This window comes from Mytilus californianus, unplaced genomic scaffold (assembly GCF_021869535.1).
Source record: "Mytilus californianus isolate M0D057914Y unplaced genomic scaffold, xbMytCali1.0.p SCAF_3, whole genome shotgun sequence".
Taxonomy (NCBI): Eukaryota; Metazoa; Mollusca; class Bivalvia; order Mytilida; family Mytilidae; genus Mytilus; species Mytilus californianus.
Genome location: NW_026262679.1, coordinates 23,353,772 through 23,374,593, shown reverse-complemented (window position 1 = coordinate 23,374,593; position 20,822 = coordinate 23,353,772). Strand labels below are relative to the sequence as shown.

At 32.6% G+C, this 20,822-nt stretch overlaps 1 protein-coding gene across 1 annotated transcript; it reads left to right on the top strand.

The window, feature by feature from the left end:
- The first annotated feature begins 11,383 nt into the window (after positions 1–11,383).
- Positions 11,384–20,315, top strand: LOC127734158 (dual specificity protein phosphatase 1-like). Its single transcript, XM_052243874.1, has 4 exons — positions 11,384–11,924; positions 17,648–17,778; positions 18,106–18,325; positions 18,983–20,315. Exons 1-4 carry the CDS (start codon positions 11,552–11,554, stop codon positions 19,309–19,311), a joined length of 1,053 nt encoding a protein of 350 aa, XP_052099834.1. The 5' UTR covers positions 11,384–11,551; the 3' UTR covers positions 19,312–20,315.
- The last annotated feature ends 507 nt before the right edge of the window (positions 20,316–20,822 follow it).

Below are 20,822 nucleotides of genomic sequence, written 5' to 3'. Positions count from 1 at the left end.
ATGAGATAAGATTTCATGTAAACAATCTGATATATTTGAAACAATTATGCGAATTTAAGATTCGTTAAAACTGAAATTAAAAAAGAAGTCCATCTTATGGTGGCCGGATGCGGCCATTTCGCGTTTTCGCGTTTTCTCCTTTCACTTTCACGCGAAATCGAGAAATCGGGAAATCGGGAAATCGAGAAATCGAGAAATCGAGAAATCGGGAAATCGGTAAAAATCGAGAAATCGGGAAATCGGGAAATCGAGAAATCAAGAAAGCAAAAACGAGAAAACGCGAAGGCGAAAACGGGAAATAGATTTCTCGATTTCTCGATTTCCCGATCTGTCTATTTCGCTTTCTCGATTTCTCGATTTCTCGATTTCCCGATTTCTCGATTTCGCTTTCTCGCTTTCCCGATTTCTCGATTTCCCGATTTCTCGATTCCGCGTCTGCAAAGTGAAAGGAGAAAACGCGAAAACGTGAAAAGGCGAAATGGCCACATCCGGCCACCATACCATCTAGCATTTCATTTAAGATTCTACATCTAGGGAAGATGTACAAAACAAGAAATTTCATTTTTTTTATACTGAAATTAAAAGGAAGTCTTTTTTGCACTTTAATAAAATTTTACGTCTAGGATAGGTCTTTTGGAAAATGTTGTTTGTGCTGTATTTAGACCCCTCTACCAAGAAATTTGTTTTGCATGCACACGTATAAAAATAAACGTTGTTATCAATTTAGACTTGTTTATATTTTTTCGTTTGGGCTTGTATTATATTTGCCTTCGGGTTTATATGATCCGTTCATTCTATTTCGACTCTTCAAAAATTCAAGAGTCTATCCTAAATTGAGGTAAATTATATGGCCTTCCAGATACCGTTTCGATTCCTAACATCACCGAAGAGACGTTAATTGTCGAAATCCGGATATGGTGTGGTCATTTTTGCACCTTTTGTTTGCGGTATACCATCTTTTCCGCAAGTTTATTGTTTTCTGTTTGATATTAAGTTAATATTTAAGATCCATTTTGTTTACATCTGGTGATCATTTTATTTGGCAATCGCCAATGGCAGTCAGCAGGCCACAGTTTTTAAAAGATCAACCGTTGTTCGACCTGCTAGTCAAATGCGTTTTGTTTGTGCTGTATTTAGACCCCTTTACCAAGAAATTTGTTTTGCATGCACACGTATAAAAATTGCGGTTTTTTTCCAACGCAATCATAGATTTGAACGTTGTTTTCAATTTAGACTTGTATATATATTTAATATAACTACATTAACCGAAGTATCAAAATATATTTATTTCAAGCAACAGTATAATCTATTGATCTTAAGCAACACAGAATAATACGCAAAAAAACTTTCTCCTGCCTTTCTTAATACATCAATCTTAAACCCATTTTTAATTCATTGAAGAATTAGTTTCGTTAGTATCAACTAGATTGAAAACAAAAACATAACAATATTGGAAATCATTATCCTTTTTTTATTCAAAACTGCTTCAATGTAAAAATCAGAAGATGTAGTATGAGTGCCAATGACATAACTCCCCATCAAGACACAATGTAGATACAATAAGCACTTATAGGTTACAGTATTACTTTCAATGCAAGCCTTGGCTCTCACTGATCAGTAGGCTACAGAGAGTCCCCAAATGACCAGTATAAAACGATTCAAGCAAGAGAACAAAAGGGTAGAATGTTCATTAAAAGAGATTCCTCCAAGGCAAAAAGTGTTTAATTTCAGTATTTAGAGTACATTCTAATGGATTTGTCAAATATCAGAGGGAATATCTTTATAAATAAGAAAATGTGGTAGGAATACCAATGAGACAACTCTCCATCAAGACACAGTGTAGTCAAAGTAAGCAATTATAGGTTACAATACAGCCTTCAACACAAAGCCTTGGCTCACATCGAACAGCAAGCTATTAAGGGCTCTAAAATGACCATTGTAAAACAATTTAGACAGGAAAAACCAACAGTCTAATTTAAATACAAAACGAGAAACGAAAAGCACCTATGAACTACACCAAAAAACTACAACCACTGAACAACATGCTTCTGACTTAGGACAGGTGTCGGAGGGAATATCTTTATGAATGAGAAAATGTGATAGGAATACCAATGAGACAACTCTCCATCAAGATACAGTGTTGTCAAAATAAGCAATTATAGGTTACAGTACAGCCTTCAACACAAAGCCTTGGCTCACATCGAACAGCAAGCTATTAACATTAAGGGCCACAAAAAGACCATTATAAAACAATTCAAACCGGAAAAAACAACAGTCTTATTTAACTACAAACGAGAAACGAAAAGCACATATGAACTACACCAAAAAAAAAAATACAACCACTAAACAACATGCTTCTGACTTAGGACAGGTGCATATAAATGCAGCTGGTTTAAACGTTTTTACATGCTAACCTTAAGACATTACCACTTAAAAGACAAAAGATGATTGATAGAGATTAATTTAAGGGATTAAACTTTTCATTCTTGTTCTTTTTTCATCTTTTTCATTTAAACAAATACGGCACACGAAAGAGTGCTTATAATGTTGTCTTATCCTTGACATCTTTGTAATATTGGCCAATGGACCTTCGTTACTACAACTACAGTTTAGTCATAAATCAAACGACAAGTCTTGAAAGTCAGTTTTACATCCACAGTACGAATTGTAATATAAGTAGTCCGCGATTACTCTTTTTGCATTCTAAGCTCAATTGGCCCAAAGGGCCAAGTGATCTTTTCTCATCAATTGACGTCTGTCGTCCTAACTTTAACAAAAATCTTCTTCTCTCAAACTACAAGGCCAGATTTAACCAAACTTGGCCACAATCATCATTAGCGTATCTAGTTTAAAAACTGATGATGTGTCCGATGATCCCGCTTGCCAAACAACACAATTAGCGATATTTTCTTTTGAAAACGAGATACTTGTCGGAAAATCGCAGACGAATATCACATTTGTAGGACAAAACATATATTATGTTGTTAATAATTGTTTTTCATTTTAAAACAGGGACGTATTTAACAGAACAAACGTCTGTATAACTTCCCATGCGCTGTGTACATATGGTTCGAGGTATTTTGTATTTAAACGAGACAATAGGCAAATTGGTTTAAATGAAACCTATTTGTACGATCCATAATTTTGAAGTGTACAAATACTAATACAATGATGTAGCAAAGACAATGAAATGCACTTTAAATGTGTTCAACTGCATTTTAAGCCATAATAAATTGATTATGCTGTATTTTCTTAAATGAGTGCCACATTTTTCTAATAGAATAGCGATATTTTTTTCATAAATCAAATCAAATCAAATCAAATATTTGATCATAGTCTCACCTCTCTACATGTACAATACAAACATGAATACAATATCTACAGCATGTTTTAATTAAAAGTACAAAACAATCTTAAAAACATTCGAGAGCCACTCTCAAAAGAGTTATGAGAGACTTTTACATAAAAATGGACAAATCGATAAAAATAAGAAACACTTTTTTTATCTATATAATACATTCTTCCTTCGAACTAAAATATCATGGCAGATTTTGGCAGAATATCCATTTTCATTTGTAAATAAGAATATAAATTTTTCATTATCAATTTAGTCTAAAAAAAAACTATTAAAAGAAACTGCTCTAGTAAAAAGCTATTGTCTTGCATGTGAATATAAAGGGCATTTTAGTAAAACATGTTTCTCATCTTCAATGTTGCATACATGAATCATTAAAACAAAATCTATTTTCACATAAAACCCCTTCGTATCTGCCTGTTTCAATTCTAATTGGCGCCACACCACATCGAAAGGAGTAGGTCCAGCAAGACCCCTTTTTGGCCCCAAAATATAGCAGTTTTACAAAACTGTTAAAATGTAAACTTTTAGCTATTTATTGGAAAGTAGAATACTTCTATTACATAAATATGATTTGTTTTTGACAATACCATGAACATATATCGGGTACTGGCATCATTAAGTCATGCTAAATTACTGAAATCTTCACAATTTTAGCATTAGAGTTAAATTTTAGACGGTTTCCGTCTTGAATGGAAGTGGCCGCATTTGTGTTCATTCTTAATATTTAAATGTAAGTTGTATTTGATGATAATACATAACATATATAAAAGTTGAGAGTGAACACGGATGCGGCCACTTTCATTTTTGACAAAAACCATCTGAAAAGTGGCATATTATGGTATATTTGATAGATTTTTCATATTTAAGCTTGAATTGGAGCGTCTTTAATGACTAAATCAGTTCAAATCTTTCGCATACACTAATTGATTCGACTGAAGTAGACACTTAAGTGTTTAAAAAGTGTCCAAAATCTTTCATCAGATGAATCTGAAATTTGAGGCCAAAATCGACCTTTACCGGACCTACTCCTTTAGCAAAGGCGCTTTTACCGTATATTTTCCTGGCATATGAACACTTAAATAATTTTCTTTGTGATATTCTTGTTTAAACAACCTATAGGTACGCAGTTTACTGCGATCATTTGTGTTTAAATCATTACACCATTTTCTCATGTACATATCAAAAACATTATTCTCAATATTTTTAATATCATTTTTATTAAAAGTACAGTTTATATTACAAAAATTGGACATATGAAACAATTACGACAATATTGAAATATGCATTTCAAACAAACAAGAAACATCAGCAAAATTATGATCGATAACACTGAAATTTTATACATGATATAAAATAAGGAGATGGGGTATGCTTGCCAATGAAACAACTATCCAACACACTTATAGGTCAAGGAACGGCCTTCAAGAATGAGCAAAACCCATACCGCATACAGTCATCTATCAAAGGACCCGATATGACAAAAAGTTATATGATTCAAACAAAAAAAACAACGGTTTGATGTATGACAAAACAATAAACGATAAACAGATATAACAGACAGCAACTAACCTAGGCTCCCGACTAACAGATATAACAGTCAGCAACTAACCTAGGCTCCCGACTAACAGATATAACAGACAGCAACTAACCTAGGCTCCCGGCTAACAGATATAACAGACAGCAACCAACCTAGGCTACCGACTAACAGATATAACAGACAGTAACTAACCTAGGCTCCCGACTAACAGATATAACAGACAGCAACCAACCTAGGCTACCGACTAACAAATATAACAGACAGCAGCTAAACTAGGCTCCCGACTAACAGATATAACAGACAGCAACTAACCTAGGCTCCCGACTAACAGATATAACAGACAGTAACTAACCTAGGCTCCCGACTAACAGATATAACAGACAGCAACCAACCTAGGCTCCCGACTAACAGATATAACAGTCAGCAACCAACCTAGGCTACCGACTAACAGATATAACAGTCAGCAACCAACCTAGGCTCCCGACTAACAGATATAACAGACAGCAACCAACCTAGGCTCCCGACTAACAGACAGCAACTAACCTAGGCTACCGACTAACAGATATAACAGACAGCAACCAACCTAGGCTCCCGACTAACATATATAACAGACAGCAACCAACCTAGGCTCCCGACTAACATATATAACAGACAGCAACCAACCTAGGCTACCGACTAACAGATATAACAGACAGCAACCAACCTAGGCTACCGACTAACAAATATAACAGACAGCAGCTAAACTAGGCTCCCGACTAACAGATATAACAGACAGCAACCAACCTAGGCTACCGACTAACAGATATAACAGACAGCAACCAACCTAGGCTACCGACTAACAGATATAACAGACAGCAACCAACCTAGGCTCCCGACTAACATATATAACAGACAGCAACCAACCTAGGCTCCCGACTAACAGATATAACAGACAGCAACCAACCTAGGCTACCGACTAACAGATATAACAGACAGCAACTAACCTCGGCTCCCGACTTGTGACATAAGTTAAACATGTTTGATGGCGCTCAAGGTGAAGTACTGTACCACCAAATTATAGTATGTCACATCCGGTTTTATACAAAAAAGGGTCGAAAAAATATTCCCTTAAGTTTGACAGTTGTAGGAATTTCCAAATTAACCGCCTGCATTTCATTGCAGAAAAAAAAAATCTGAGTCATAAACATATATCTTGGGTGTTTCAAAGCACAATTCTTTTTTTATTTGGTGCTTCTATAAAATATTTTGGAAACTTGAGATGATATGGTTACTAAAGCTTGTTAGCAGGAAAAAGGGGTGGAAATTTGATTGGTTTACTTCTGGTGATGGTTTACATCTTATTGTATGAAATGAAATATTATGTGAAATTTTCACTGTAGTACTGGACAGGATAAAACTTTACTCATGTCAAGTGTTTCTTTAGTTGAAACAAAGATAAATTCTGCACATTTTTTTGAAAATTGCCAATTTAACAATGACTAATGGAAAAACAAGGTGGTATTACACTTCAACCCTGCCCTTACCTGGGATAATAGTGTTCCAGCAAAACATAAGAACTACCTGCAAAAAAAAAAGAAACGGCTTGACTAATCAGATCGACAGGAAACACAAAAAAACTAACATGAAGACAAAAGACAAAAAGTACCAATCTAAGTGTACTCGCAGCTTCTGATATTTGGAAAAAGACAATAACAACCACTAAAATCATATTCTACCAGACTAAAGTTTCCATAAGTACACATCCAATGGATTTAGTGTAAAGACGTCATAAACAGTCTGCGTAAAGCGTGACGTCGTAAATGTCTTAACATAGGTACATTAATTTAACAGGATGAAGGTCCATAACTTTTCATAAATGTAAAGCAATCCATATTTAGATATGTTTAATTTATCAAAAACAAAATCCATGTCATTGCCGATAAAACCATATTCAAACATCTTTCGACAGTGTTAAAAGGATATTCAATGAATCAATAAGTTTGCATGTATCATGTTTAAATTTACATACTATTTAAACCACATAACTGTGACCATTATCCCGGTTTTTTTAAATAAGAATTCGAGGTAAAGCCACACTTAAAAACTAATTTGTATATAAAAAAAAATAATAAAAGGTTTAAGTAATTTATTGTAACGAAATCCCTTATAGTCATATGATACTTCTAATTTAAAAAGGTGAATACTTTAAAACACCAAAAAGCCGAAAGTTAAAAGCAGCCAAAGTTTTCGATCAATAATCAAAGAACGAATTTTTTTTGGCGATTATACGTTATGGATTCGTAAAATTAAAACTTGCACAGCTAGAGGACTTTGTTTAGTATATATACATGCATTGGTTCGATAATTTCTTTTAGATTATAATAACCAGAAACTCGTTTCTTATTACTATTTACCATTGATACATATATTTTGTTCATTGAAAACTAAAACATCACTACAGACAAGGAAAAAGCGAACGAGTTTGGAAATATATACACCGTAAGAAGGGCCAAAAGATGATGATGATGATATATGCATATTCAGGACGAGAATGTTGTTGTCATTGAATATGAATTATTAACCCTGCTTTGTACTAGACTGACATGCTGAGTCGGATTTTTAACGTGCTAGTTCACAAGGTAACAGTCCGCTGGAAGACATGTCACCTTACCCTGAACACCACGGTCCAAAAAGGACAATTAACAAAAGAGAACGAAAATTCGTCTCTTTTGACATGATTTTTTTTTTTAGATAATGGAATATCAAAATCTAGAAAAAGGACAATTGTTTAGTCAAAAAAGATTTATCTAAAGGAAATTCCCTTAGTAAATTTAGCAGTATATTAAGCGAATTCTTGATTTGATATTTAAAATAAAAATATATTTAAGGTAACATTGAGTGTTATTAAACTTATTCATATACTCGAAATCAGACGAATCTTTACAGAGTTTGACTGATCACTTTTGAATTTCCATGTCAATATTATTTGGTACTTACCTCCTCCCATCAGTTCATAATACACGAACCTATCGTTTTACATGGTAATTCTATTTTAAATGGTTGTGCTTTGGCGGAATTTTAATGTCGCTGCTGTCACTGTTCTTCCCAACTATTTGAGTGTATTATGTTATATAGATACAATGGATAAGCGTGGATTCTTGAAAAAGATTTTTCATGAATTTACGCTTATCCATTGTATCTATAACTTAAACTATTGTGTTAATTTCTTTTCAAAATTAAAGCCTTTTCTTAATTAGAAGGTATTGAAAGTGAGTTTAAGTCTAGGTTAGTCTATGGAAGGGTATATACTATGAAATTTAGAGCGAGGGGCTTGCCCCGAGCTCTTAATTTCATAGTATATACCTTTTCATAGACTATCCAATTTAGCACATATTTACAACTCGAGTAATCTTTTAATTGGTCTATTGATAGTTTATTTTGGCTGACTACTTGTATCACAGGTGTTTGTAAAACGGAGCTCATTAACGAAGTTTTGTAAATCTACTCACTAGTATCATTGTAAAATATGTGATTTCAAAAGACCCTTCACTCCAGAATGAAAAGATGGTAGCTGCTGGTGTAAGTATGTATACTGATATAAAGCGGTGTTTTACTATACATGTTCTTCTTACATGGTAAGATGCAGAATAAATTGACCAAAAGCAGGCAATAATTAAATTGCAGTGGAAGCTTAACGTGTTTTGAAAACATTTTTTAATTTCACAGTAAAACTAAAAGATTTATCAGAATACGTTTATATATATATATATAGGTGGCACATTATCTTCAGACATAATCACAGTCAGTTTTCAATTCATGACATCGTCCTGAACATGCATGAAATATTTGCCACTGGACATTAAGCAACCAATAATCAATAAATCAATCATTTCATGACGAAATAGATCACCTTCCTTAAGAAAGTTTAAAAAATTATCACCAAGTTGCTTTAATTATCCTTCACAAGGTTTCATAGTACACACTTTTCTGTGTACAAAGCAATTGCATGGATGATACATTATCATAATTTTAAGATATCGTTGTACTCTAATCAAGGTATAAAGAACCATATGTATTACCCTTTATTTAAATGATAAAATTTGCAATTGTCAAAAACATATTTTAGATCCAAAGATTTTAATAGCAGGATATTTAAAAAATCAACGTGAAAACTAATTACAAACTATTTAATTTAATTTGGAATACACCATTTTATTTCAAAATAGCCAGTGGCAATTTTTGTTTTAAATATCTTGATTACGATACAATGAAATCTTACCCTTGTGGTCATTCATGCGTAGTTACTTAGTACACAGGAAAAGTATGTACTATGAAAATTAGAAGGCAAATATAAGCAATTTGATTGGACGAGAAGTTGTAAGTATGTGCTAAATAACCATGTTATCGTGTCCAATGATGCATTGATAAATCTCAGATCACAATTAATAATTTTTGGTTAACAAAATACAAATATAACACTTCTACCTTTAAAGATCTTTATATTATCAGGCATCTGAATATTATCTGTTTTTACAAAATAAGACATATTCGAACTTATTTCTAATAAAATTGAGAATGGAAATGGGGAATGTGTCAAAGAGACAACAACCCGACCAAAGAGCATATATAAAGTGTATATAATAAGTATGTTACCGAAATTTCTAGCATTCTAGGCACATCACGATTTTATTGCATAGGAATTTGCGAACAAACATTTGTAAAATTATGTAGTAAAACAGATGAGATCATATTTTATAACAAAATTGACAAATAGAATGTAAACATTTTTGTTTCAAACATGTGAAATAGCCAATAATAATCCAAAAAATAAACGGTAAAACTCGCTATTATTACAAAAATATCCACTATAACATGCAAAATTAGAAAAAAAAACAGAATTGGGACAACAGAGATAATACAGGGATTCGAACCTAAACCAACAAATCCCCTATCTTTTAACTCGTTGATTTTAAGCATGCTAACCTCGCGGCTACCAACTTATACTATACGACTGCCCATTGTGTATATATAAAGGTACAACCCCTGTGTGTCCGATGTTCATTTATATATATATAAAATAGACATCTATGTTGTAACCCATTGGTAGCCGAGAGGTTTCGTCGATGTGTTGATGTCAATCATTCATAACAGTAGATTAGCCAATTCAAACTTAATGAAATTAGACACACAAAGAAAACAATTGATATAATTTGGTGAGTCCATTTCAGCGGCAGATTTAGAAAGCGTTGATTCTAGAAAAAGAATCCACGGTAAATGAATAGGCTGACGTCACCACAATGTCATGTAGTAAATACCCACGGCACCAGCAATTTCTAGAAAAGGACGTCAGACGTCATAGAAATGTTATAATATAAGCTGCAAAAATTGTGTATAAGCATCCGAATGCAAACATGATAAAGCTACTTTGTCTAGTGAAATGATATTGCGTTTATTTTTCGTCACTGCATTGTCAATACATAGTTATAATCACAGTGGTCATAATTATTACTACGGCATACCGAATAGTGTTAACATTACAGTGTTGTGATAAAATATGATTAGATACACTAGCATAACAACAATAATAATATATTCATGTACATATAATACGTCTAGATAATAGTCAACGACCTTTCTTACGAGGGCGTCAAATCGTTTAATATACACCTAAAGAGTGTACAACAAAACCAAAATAAAAAAAAAGTAAGTTACGACGCCCTCGTAAGAAAGGTCGTTGACTATTATCTAGACGTGTTATATTTACATGTTTATATCAATATGCGTGTGTATTGCTCTTATTTGTCCTCTTAGGACCTTAATTTGGTGAATAAAACTAATATCTTATGTGACAAAGATCGCTATTGTTTTAAAACAATTAACAAAAATTTCAACACTTACAAAAAATGAAATTTTTCAGTTTTGAAACCATTGGAATATTATATCAAAATTGTCATGATCTGAACTTCTCCATGTTCAAACCTTATTTTACTATCCATACTTTACATTTACATATGGCTATTAAAGAAGGGATAAATCATTTTTTCAGGGAGGATATAAATTCATCGAAACAAGCTGGGAACAGTATATCTGATATATATATATGTTCCTGAAACAAGGTAAGGCAAGCATGCAGTATGTGGTATAAAAATAGAAACTTGAATATTCAGTGCAAACAATAATTAAAAAAATATCCAAATCATGTACCAAATTAAGTGTCTGTGGTTCAAACGAGGTTTCTCTTGAATCTCAGTCGGTTACTACGAATTTACGATGTTACTAAAAATAGTAGGAGTAGTAACTGACAGGAGAATGAATGAATGCCTTCTGGGAATTTTGGTTTCCATATTTGTTCATTTGTAGGTGTTTCATTCATACAAATGGACGCGCCTCATAAATCACATAGATATTAAATTCTACACATCTCTGTGTTTCACACATGCCGTTATTGACATGGTTTTATTAATAATTTCCCACACCAATCAATAAATTTAATCAATATGACGATGATAATATATTTAATAGGCGGTCCTTGTTCAGGCTTGGCTTTATCACGATTGGATATCGTCTAATCAATTCACCGGAAGTTGTAATGGTTGTTGATAATCCCATTCATAAATTTTACGAGTAGTTTATGAATGAAACCTCAGTTACAACTTTAGAAGAGCAAGGAGAACGTCATGAAAATGAATTTCATAAATAGCTTTACATTTTTCAACAATCTAGAACAGCATTTATCCGAATCTACAGACAACATTTTATTAATTGATACGAGATCATATTTATCCTACAACGAAGATCACATTATTGGTGCTTGCAATGTGTACTGTCCTCCAATCTTGAAAAGAAGAGTCAGAAACGGTGGAACAATTCGTCTTGAATCGATGCTTGGTTGTGAAATACAAAATAAATTAAAAACTGGACAAATTGGTAGAATTTACATGTACGACGACGGAACATACATACAGAGCGGTGATGAGATGTCTGATATGTATATTGTTTGGACGTCCATGTGTAAACTAGTAAACAGCAAAAACTGTTTCATACTTCAAAGTAAGTTGTTTAATTAGCCTCTTATCTCGTTTACAATTTTGCTAAGATAAAACTACGCCTTTTTCTTTTAAAACGTTTTACATGTAAATTTAAAGATGCTCCCTAGCGGTTTTTCTCCAGATGTATGAACAAGTATGTACACTGCTCCGATATATACTACGATATATTTCTACCCGAATATGTTAATTTTTTTCAGTTTGACATGTCGTAAAGGTACTGGCAGTTGCACATATTTTAGCGTTTTAACCGCTGTTTTTTTATGCAGAACCTTTTTTTAGGTTAAAATATATATTCTACTAGAGACATATAATACATTATTATACAATATGTATTAAATGTCTCTGATTGTACAAACGGGCAAAATTACACCAAAAGTTGCTTAAAAACGGAAATCTTCTTCTCCACCGAGAAATAATAATTATGATTTACAGATTTAGAAAAGAAAATATTTTCTATTTTCTATTATATCTGCGGGACTAAGTCCAGAGCGACTTTCTATTTTGGACGCCTCTGCCAAACCAGAAAGAATCCCAAAAGGGAGTAATCTGAGACCAATATATTTCAAGCATTTTCCCCAAATTATAAGAACTTGAATTTCGTGATTTAATTACCTCACCAAATAAAGGAAGCATTTATTTTCTAAATATAATCAAATTAAAACATTACAGGAAGCAATTGTAATTTGGTTAAATCATAATATATTTCACCCAGGAGGCCTTTTCTATATTCAAGGAATTGCATATTTCTTGCTATATTTAATAAAGCTGGGACAAAGGTTGATTAAAGTTTACTTACAGAACATCATCTATGATTAACATACAGAATAATGTGTGATAATATTGTACAACAAATCATAAAATGCAAATATCATTAATATTTAATTACACTTAGTATTCATTATTTATTTCCCTATTATTAATGCGATATAAACAAATTCCCACAGGGAAATCATCTGTTTCCTGCGGAAGCAACATAATCAGTTTCTACCCGAATATGTTAATTAAATTAGCTGTCACCATTTAAATATTTTATTACCGGAAATAAGTTCAATAGTAATTTGATAAGAATGCCTTTCGACTTTGACACTTTCAATGAAGGTTGTTCATCTGGCTTTTCTTGGACATTATCCTGTGTTCATCTGTTAAGAGTTAACAATACCGGCTACATTGATAAGGAAATATAAACAATTAATCTTGAATGGCCAAAATGCGTGGGAAAAATCGTGTCTGTTAACACAATTTTTATACATGTATAAAATTTAAAAGTCAGAATATGAAAAAATAGAGATGAATGAATGAGAGTATTTGTTCTTTCAAATAAGGGCCCTTTTATGTACAACATATATGAGTGGCATAAGCTAGACAGGCGATGCAATGTAACGTAATCTAGACAGGATCATAAAATGAGTAACAATTACCAAGTTATACCAGTAGCTGCATACCAATTATCAATTTCGTCCAGCATTTGGACATTTTAATAATAATATAAATTAATTACCTAAGTATTTCAGTGCAGACAGATTTGTTATAAATTGTTATCATATACATTATGAATCATTATTCAGAAACGTGCAAAGAGAGGACTGAAAAAACTTCGGAAATCTACAATTGTAAATGTTTAATACAGGTTGTGAAAGCATGTCCGATACATATTTTTTAAAGAACAAACTTTAACAGTTTATTCATTACTCATGCATTTTAAACTTCCAGTATGTTTTTTGCTGTGTACATGGAGAGGACCAAAATAATTGGATAAAGCAATCAACGCAGCACATACTGTCGTTTATAGTAGGACAAATTTAATCTTACCTGGGAACAGTATATCTAATATATATGTTCCTGGTCTTACTTTTCTTAATATACGCTTTAACTTGAGAAAATTTAACCAAGCAATCTGATTTTCGTGATTTTTCGATAATTTAATTATAAATTCCACTTTCACCACTCGTCTTTCATTTTCGCTGTTTCCATCTTCTTTTCTCAAAGTTGTAATAAATTAGAAAAAAAATGATCGCTTGTAAAAAATTGTTTAAAATAGCGTTTTCACATTATACTGTGGTCTTGTTATCAGTCAGTAGTAAGTGTATGAAAGCAAAGTAAAACTAATGCTTGATCGCCGATATTTTCATGCTGAAAAGTACTTTATGAAATAAAAGAACTGGTAAAAGATACAACCGCCAACTATATGGAATATACAGCAAGTTTAAAGGATAAAACACGTGCTTAACAGAAGATCATTGTAGCCAATGGACATGATGGATGTTGAATAAAATAAAAACATGAATAAACCCATCAAGATAACATGATAGGCGATGACATGATCATCATCTTAATAAAAAATAATTTTCAGTTAAAACAATGGACGACAATTTTCTGTTTTTATCGTTTCTGGTTTTGAATTTTCATTATAAATGCTTGGTGGTTGTATCTCTTACCAATAATTTTAAATTAAAACAGATAATATAAAAAAAAACGTATATTTTGGAAGCCCCTTTATCAAAGCGCACGATCTAATAACGTTAAAGAGCAGGTTAATTTGACAAAATAATTCCCCTCTCGTAATTGGCACTGACAACATAATTCCCCTATTTCACTAAAGTTATCGCGTCTAAATGCGAAATTGTAACCCTAATTCATATTATCCTCTTAAGGCATAGGCTACTTATGACGTGGAAACTTATCCATAATACCGTTCTTACGAATAAGCAAAATGTACTAAGACGGGAATGGCAATTAACCCAACTCGTCTTATTGCCAATTCAACAGCAGGGTTATTTTCTTATTTTTGTCGTATTTGCCTTTTCCTTGTAAAAATAAATTTTACTTTTCTATTCTTTAATTATTTTGATGATAAATATACTTGCACGGGAAATGAAAACTTAAAAAAGTATATGATACAACAGTCAAGGTTTTTTGTGAGAATTTCCTATATAGTAGGAGTAACCACAAACTAGATATTTTTAACTATGCATCACACAAAAGGGAAAACTTTATTAACCACAAATCAAGGACGTATGTTTAAGAGTAATATAGATCCTCGCACAGATGCACATATATCTAAAAAATACAATACGTTGTATGTAAATTCATTTTAAACAAGACGATTATATGTCACGCTGTCACTTCGATGCCGTCTTTGAAATTTCAACGTAACATATCTTATTAAATGAAATTTCATATTTTTCAAAAATAATATTGACGTTATTTTCAATACCTTTATAAATTATACTTAATTGAAATATATAGGGATCAAATACAGATCTCATGTCTAAGTGTGTATGCCCATATGATTATTTCGTCTGGTGTTATAACTGCATGGACATGATGGACATGCTTTACCATGTATACCGAGTTTTCAACAATTTTCACAATCGAAATATCAAGCAGTGCTTGCGATGACGACCGTATTTTCAACAGAATTTTGTTTTTTAAGCTCAATTGTCTAAATCAGTCCATTTGATAAATACACAAAACTTTCTAAAATTTAACAAAACTTATATTTGAATTTTATAAAGTAAGACAAAAACTTATTTTTTGAATTTTATAAAGTAAGACATTGCATGGAAGTATATACTCTCATGGACACAGCAAATACCGTTAGAACCACAAAGTACTCGCAAAGATGCGGTACGAATGTTGTCCAGGTGCGAAATAAATTCAAAGGAAATTAGTACTAACTCTTAAAATGTATAAAACTAACAAAGAATGTGTACTTAAAATTTCTACATTTTTCATGTTCATCTGCATTTCGAGGGTTTTCTATCGCCCAGAGGCTTGTTTGTGAGAACTTTAACTGTTATCGTATAACCAACATGACAAACAATATAAATTAATATTAATTTTTGAACTGGGACTAATAAATGATATGTATTGGTCCAAGTTTTATAATGTCATTCGTTCTTGCATTATGAACGAAATGAATTCAATAATTTTCTGAAGTACAAGCGTTTCTGAAAACGGACTACGTGTGTACCTCATTGTTTCATTCAAGTGATCAAGAGTAAAGCATTTTATTTTCGCGGGTATTTGTTCAATTCAATTATTATTTAAAGGCATATTGTCTATCAAAACCGTATTTTTTCCATATTAAATCCAAGGACTTTTACAAGTAAATCTTATCGTTAGAAATTTAAATAAAAAGTTGAACCAGTTAACAGACAATTAATTTACAAGGCTTATATCTGGACACCACTCCTTTTTGACCACCATATGTAGATCGCAAAGTTATTGTAAAAACAAAGCCTTTTAAGTCCTGTATATAAGGGATTATAACAATGGATAATTTCATTAAAACCCGGAACAGTTACATGTTAATACCTTATATAGACACCCACGCACAGAATTGCCTCAAAAAGACATTATACATTGATTTTTCTGCTGCGCATCGATTAATAAAATTGTTCCAAGGACAAATAACTGCCGTTGAGTATTTTTTTGCTTGGTGATCGGTCGATACTTTGACAATCAAATAATTACATTTTGTAGGAAAAACCTATCCTTTGAACATGAATGAAAATGGCCGGAGTGTGGGAAAAGAGATCGATGGGCTATGATTTAATCGTAGCCAAGATCAATCAGTTGTGGTGCTGATTTCATTCATAACAAAATGACAGGAAATTAATTGACTCTGTTCCAGATGCAACAAAGTCATAGTAATTCGCGGCAAACCGCTTATTTATGACAATCCCACAAGTTATACACGATTTTTATGTTTTGTTTACAAACAATCGTGATTAGAGGTTGTTCACCTACATGTATGTTATTTTTATATATTTATGACCGGGTGGTGTATACATGTTATAAAATAAATATTTTCGTGAAATACCTGTCATTTCATTAATACAGGTGTAACCTAATATTTCACATTTTCGATTGAAATATTGGTCATTTCCGTAAATATAGGCGTTATGGCCCTCGGTGTAACCTACATCCTGGATTCCATTCTCATCTTTGATGTCAAACGAAAAACATTGCTTCAAAATTATAAGTAAATCATCTTCTCTCATAACAAAGAGAAAACTATTTTAATATAAAAAGAGAAATATTGCGTTTAAAGATCTGCATGTACTTATTAAACCAGAGACGTATATATATTCTACATTGGCTAGAGGTATAGGGGGAGGGTTGAGATCTCATAAACATGTTTAACCCCGCCGCATTTTTGCGCCTGTCCCAAGTCAGGAGCCTCTAGCCTTTGTTAGTCTTGTATTATTTTTAATTTTAGTTTCTTGTGTACAATTTGGAGTTTAGTATGGCGTGCGTTATCACTGAACTAGTATATATATTTGTTTAGGGGCCAGCTGAAGGACGCCTCCGGGTGCGGGAATTTCTCGCTGCATTGAAGACCTGTTGGTGACCTTCTGCTGTTGTCTGTTCTATGGTCGGGTTGTTGTCTCTTTGACACATTCCCCATTTCCTTTCTCAATTTGATACATGTATATTATACGTCTCGGATTAAACGTATCGTATTTGTATTGTTAAAAATATGTGAAATGCGCCAACTTGCTACTGGGCTTTAAGTAAGTGATAATTTATGAATCGAATAAACTCAGAAAATGGAAAAAATATGATTGATTGATTGATTGTTGGTTGCTTAACGCCCAGTGGCAAATATTTGATGCATTTCAGGACGAGAAAAAAATATGCCTCAAGTTTATAGTTAAATAACATAAATTTAAACTATTTTGTTTGCCGTATTAAAATGTATGTTGCTTTAAACTTCAGGTAGTTTTAAAGAATTCCAAAAGACATATCCACATCTATGCCAAACATCCGAGTATATCCAGGTACACGATACAACGGTAGAGATGGACAAAGCCTGCAGACGATCCTTGTACAGAACAGACTCCACACAGGTAATGGGGAGTTCATCTTTCCATCAAAACATGCTTCCATCGAAAACACAACTTAAAAATAAAGTTCAATTCACGAAAGAATTAAAAATTATTTTCATCCTAAATTTGTTCAATCAATATCATTGTCATTAATGTTAATTATAAAATAATGTCAATCTTGCAAGCAAGCTTTGGCATACGAGCACATAATGGATGTCCTTATCAAATTATGTTTTCACAAAACGATTGAAAGAAAAGCACACAAAAAAAGTAAAAACAAGTCTTTTAAAAACATTGAGAAACATGTGAATGCTTTGCTTTAATGTATGTAAAATTTTTAATTTTCAGTCTGAGCCAATAATGCTAAAGGACTATTTATATATCGGAAACTCAGCTAATGCCTCATGTAAAGAAGAAATGATAAATCTAGGAATTACTGCCATCTTGAATGTCTCCAACACGTGCCAAAACCATTTCTGCAGTGACTTCCGATATAAGACTATTGCTGTGGAAGACGATGGATCGACAGATTTATCCAAGTGGTTTAGAGAGGCGATCCAATTTATTGGTATGTACATGTATACATGTAATAGAAAACCTTGTCTTTTGTCCAGTTTTGGGAGCCTTTTGTCATTTAGTTGCTGTACTGATGTTTATAAAAGTTTAAATTTATTGCAATTAGATCATCTGGAGATTAGATCATCAAGGAACTTAAACATGCAGGATAGCTCAGTGAACTTGTATAAATGATCATAAATAGTGCTTTGGCAATTATCAGATTTTTTTAAGTAATAAACAACTTCTTGTGGTTACATATTGTTAAAACTGGCAGATTTTTTCCTGTGAAGGGAGAGCTTAAACCTGCCCATGGGGGAACTGAGTATAAAGAGTAAGATTTAAAAAAAATAAAAATGGAGGATCCCACCAATAACTGGAGATAAGGATGATTGATTGGTTGCTTAACCTCCAGTGGCAAATTTTTCATGCATGTTCAGGACGACTGGAGATTAGATACCAATTGTATTAAACTACCAAAAAAATGATACAGATCATTTTATCAACAAGCCTTTGAATGACAATGAGATTTATTAGACAACAGCACAATTTTTATCAATTGTGAAAAGCATTTATTATTTTCATTTGCTGCATAACTTTTTTCAAGAGACAGGATAAAGAACATATGAAGAGGACATTAAATTTAATATGCAAATATCTATCTTTTCAGACAATGAAAAATACCGTGGAGGAAAGACGATGGTTCACTGTCATGCTGGTATAAGTCGATCAGCTACTATTTGTTTGGCATACATCATGTACAACGAAAAAATAGATCTTAATACAGCTTTTGAGTATGTCAAATCCAGGAAACATGAGATTTCACCTAATTTAAGTTTTATGCAGCAGTTGTTGACCTTTGAAAAAGAAGTTCTATGCAAAACACCGACTCCTGTATCACCTTGTCGATCATGTTCAGTTCCTGCTGGATTCTCCTTCTATAATTTTGGTAATCTGTCATCTCCAGTACTGGTATCACCCACAGCAGACTTTACCTGAACAATGGCTACTGAATTTCTGGAAAACAACTGCCTAATCAAGAAAGGTTGACCTGTGGAAGGTGCTTTGTCGACAGACTCCAATGGTTGTGTTCAAAACCTATATATGCAAGGACTTTATAGAAAGTTTGAAAACTGTTATTAGTCAGATGTGACTAAAGATTGACTACCCACATGATCAATGTTGGCACCAGAATTTTTATTTTTATACATCTTTGTGTTTATATAGACATTGTACCATCAGGATAAATTTTAGTGTTGACCTTTTTAAAATCCAGTGTTGCCGAAATGCTTAAACTCTAATAAACATCTTATCTCACAGACACAAAAAAATGTGAATTTAGTTTAAATCATGAAAATCCTTTCTAATCATTTTATTACTAGCAAAAAATTTGTTGATATATAGAAAATGTCAAAGGTTTATAATTAGGAAAAATTGTAAGCTCATGTTCAAAATTGTAGCAAAAACAGATATTAAATTACTGTAAAGCCAAAAAAAAAAGGTTGATTGAGGAGATTTGTAAGATAATATAATTAATCTGACCACCAATTAAACGTTGAGAGTCTAGACACAGATTTAAATCTTATAAAAAGTGCTGGTTAAAAGTTAATACCTGTTGCATAACAGAAGTTATCTGTTGCACACTTAAAAAATAGCAAACCAAAAACAAAAACATTCTGAATTGTAGTACAAGAGAGAACACAATTTATATGTAAAAGATTGAATGCATGAGAGTTGGAGCAAACTTGAGATATACACTTAAAATGATTGAACCTGTGAGATTTAGGGCCAAACTTTCAAACTTGAACAGCAAACACTAGGCATTGACATCTTTTAAAAGTATGTGCCACATAAATGTACAGCACTATATTGATCATGTTGGTCCCATTGATGTTTTGTTGTTACTATGAAATCCAATTGTTATACAGTTTACATGTGAGTAACCTCATGTCTAGTCATTCCATTTTTGTCATGTTTTAATAAAACTTGTTCAAAATTTGTAATTGTCTATTACTGGTACTTACTTAACAAAAAAGTGGTGGAGGATACCTAGTTTCAAAACTCATTAAAAAAAAAACTTTAAAGTCGAGAGAAACTGACAACACAATGGCCAAACACAAAAGACGATGAAATGACAAACAAATTCACAAAACACTACAAAGAAAACTTTAGACGGATCAACTCAAACTGCACCAAAAACTGGGGTCAATCTCAGGTGCTCCTGAAGGGTAAGCAGATCCTGTTGTAATGTATAGGTAAAAAACAACTCTGTTGATGATGGACATCCTTAATACAGTACTGTAAACAACAGTTTGTCAAAATAACAGCAAACTGGGTTTTTTTTACATTTATTAGGGTCATTGTTAAAGACATGAATGGGCCACAACTTCTCGTAACAACAGTGAAAATTGTCAGTATCAAACTTGGTCTCCATTTTGTAATTCAGTAACGACATAATTAAATTTGAAAAGCATTGTTTAAACAGTTCTCAAGTTATTGCATGGAAACAA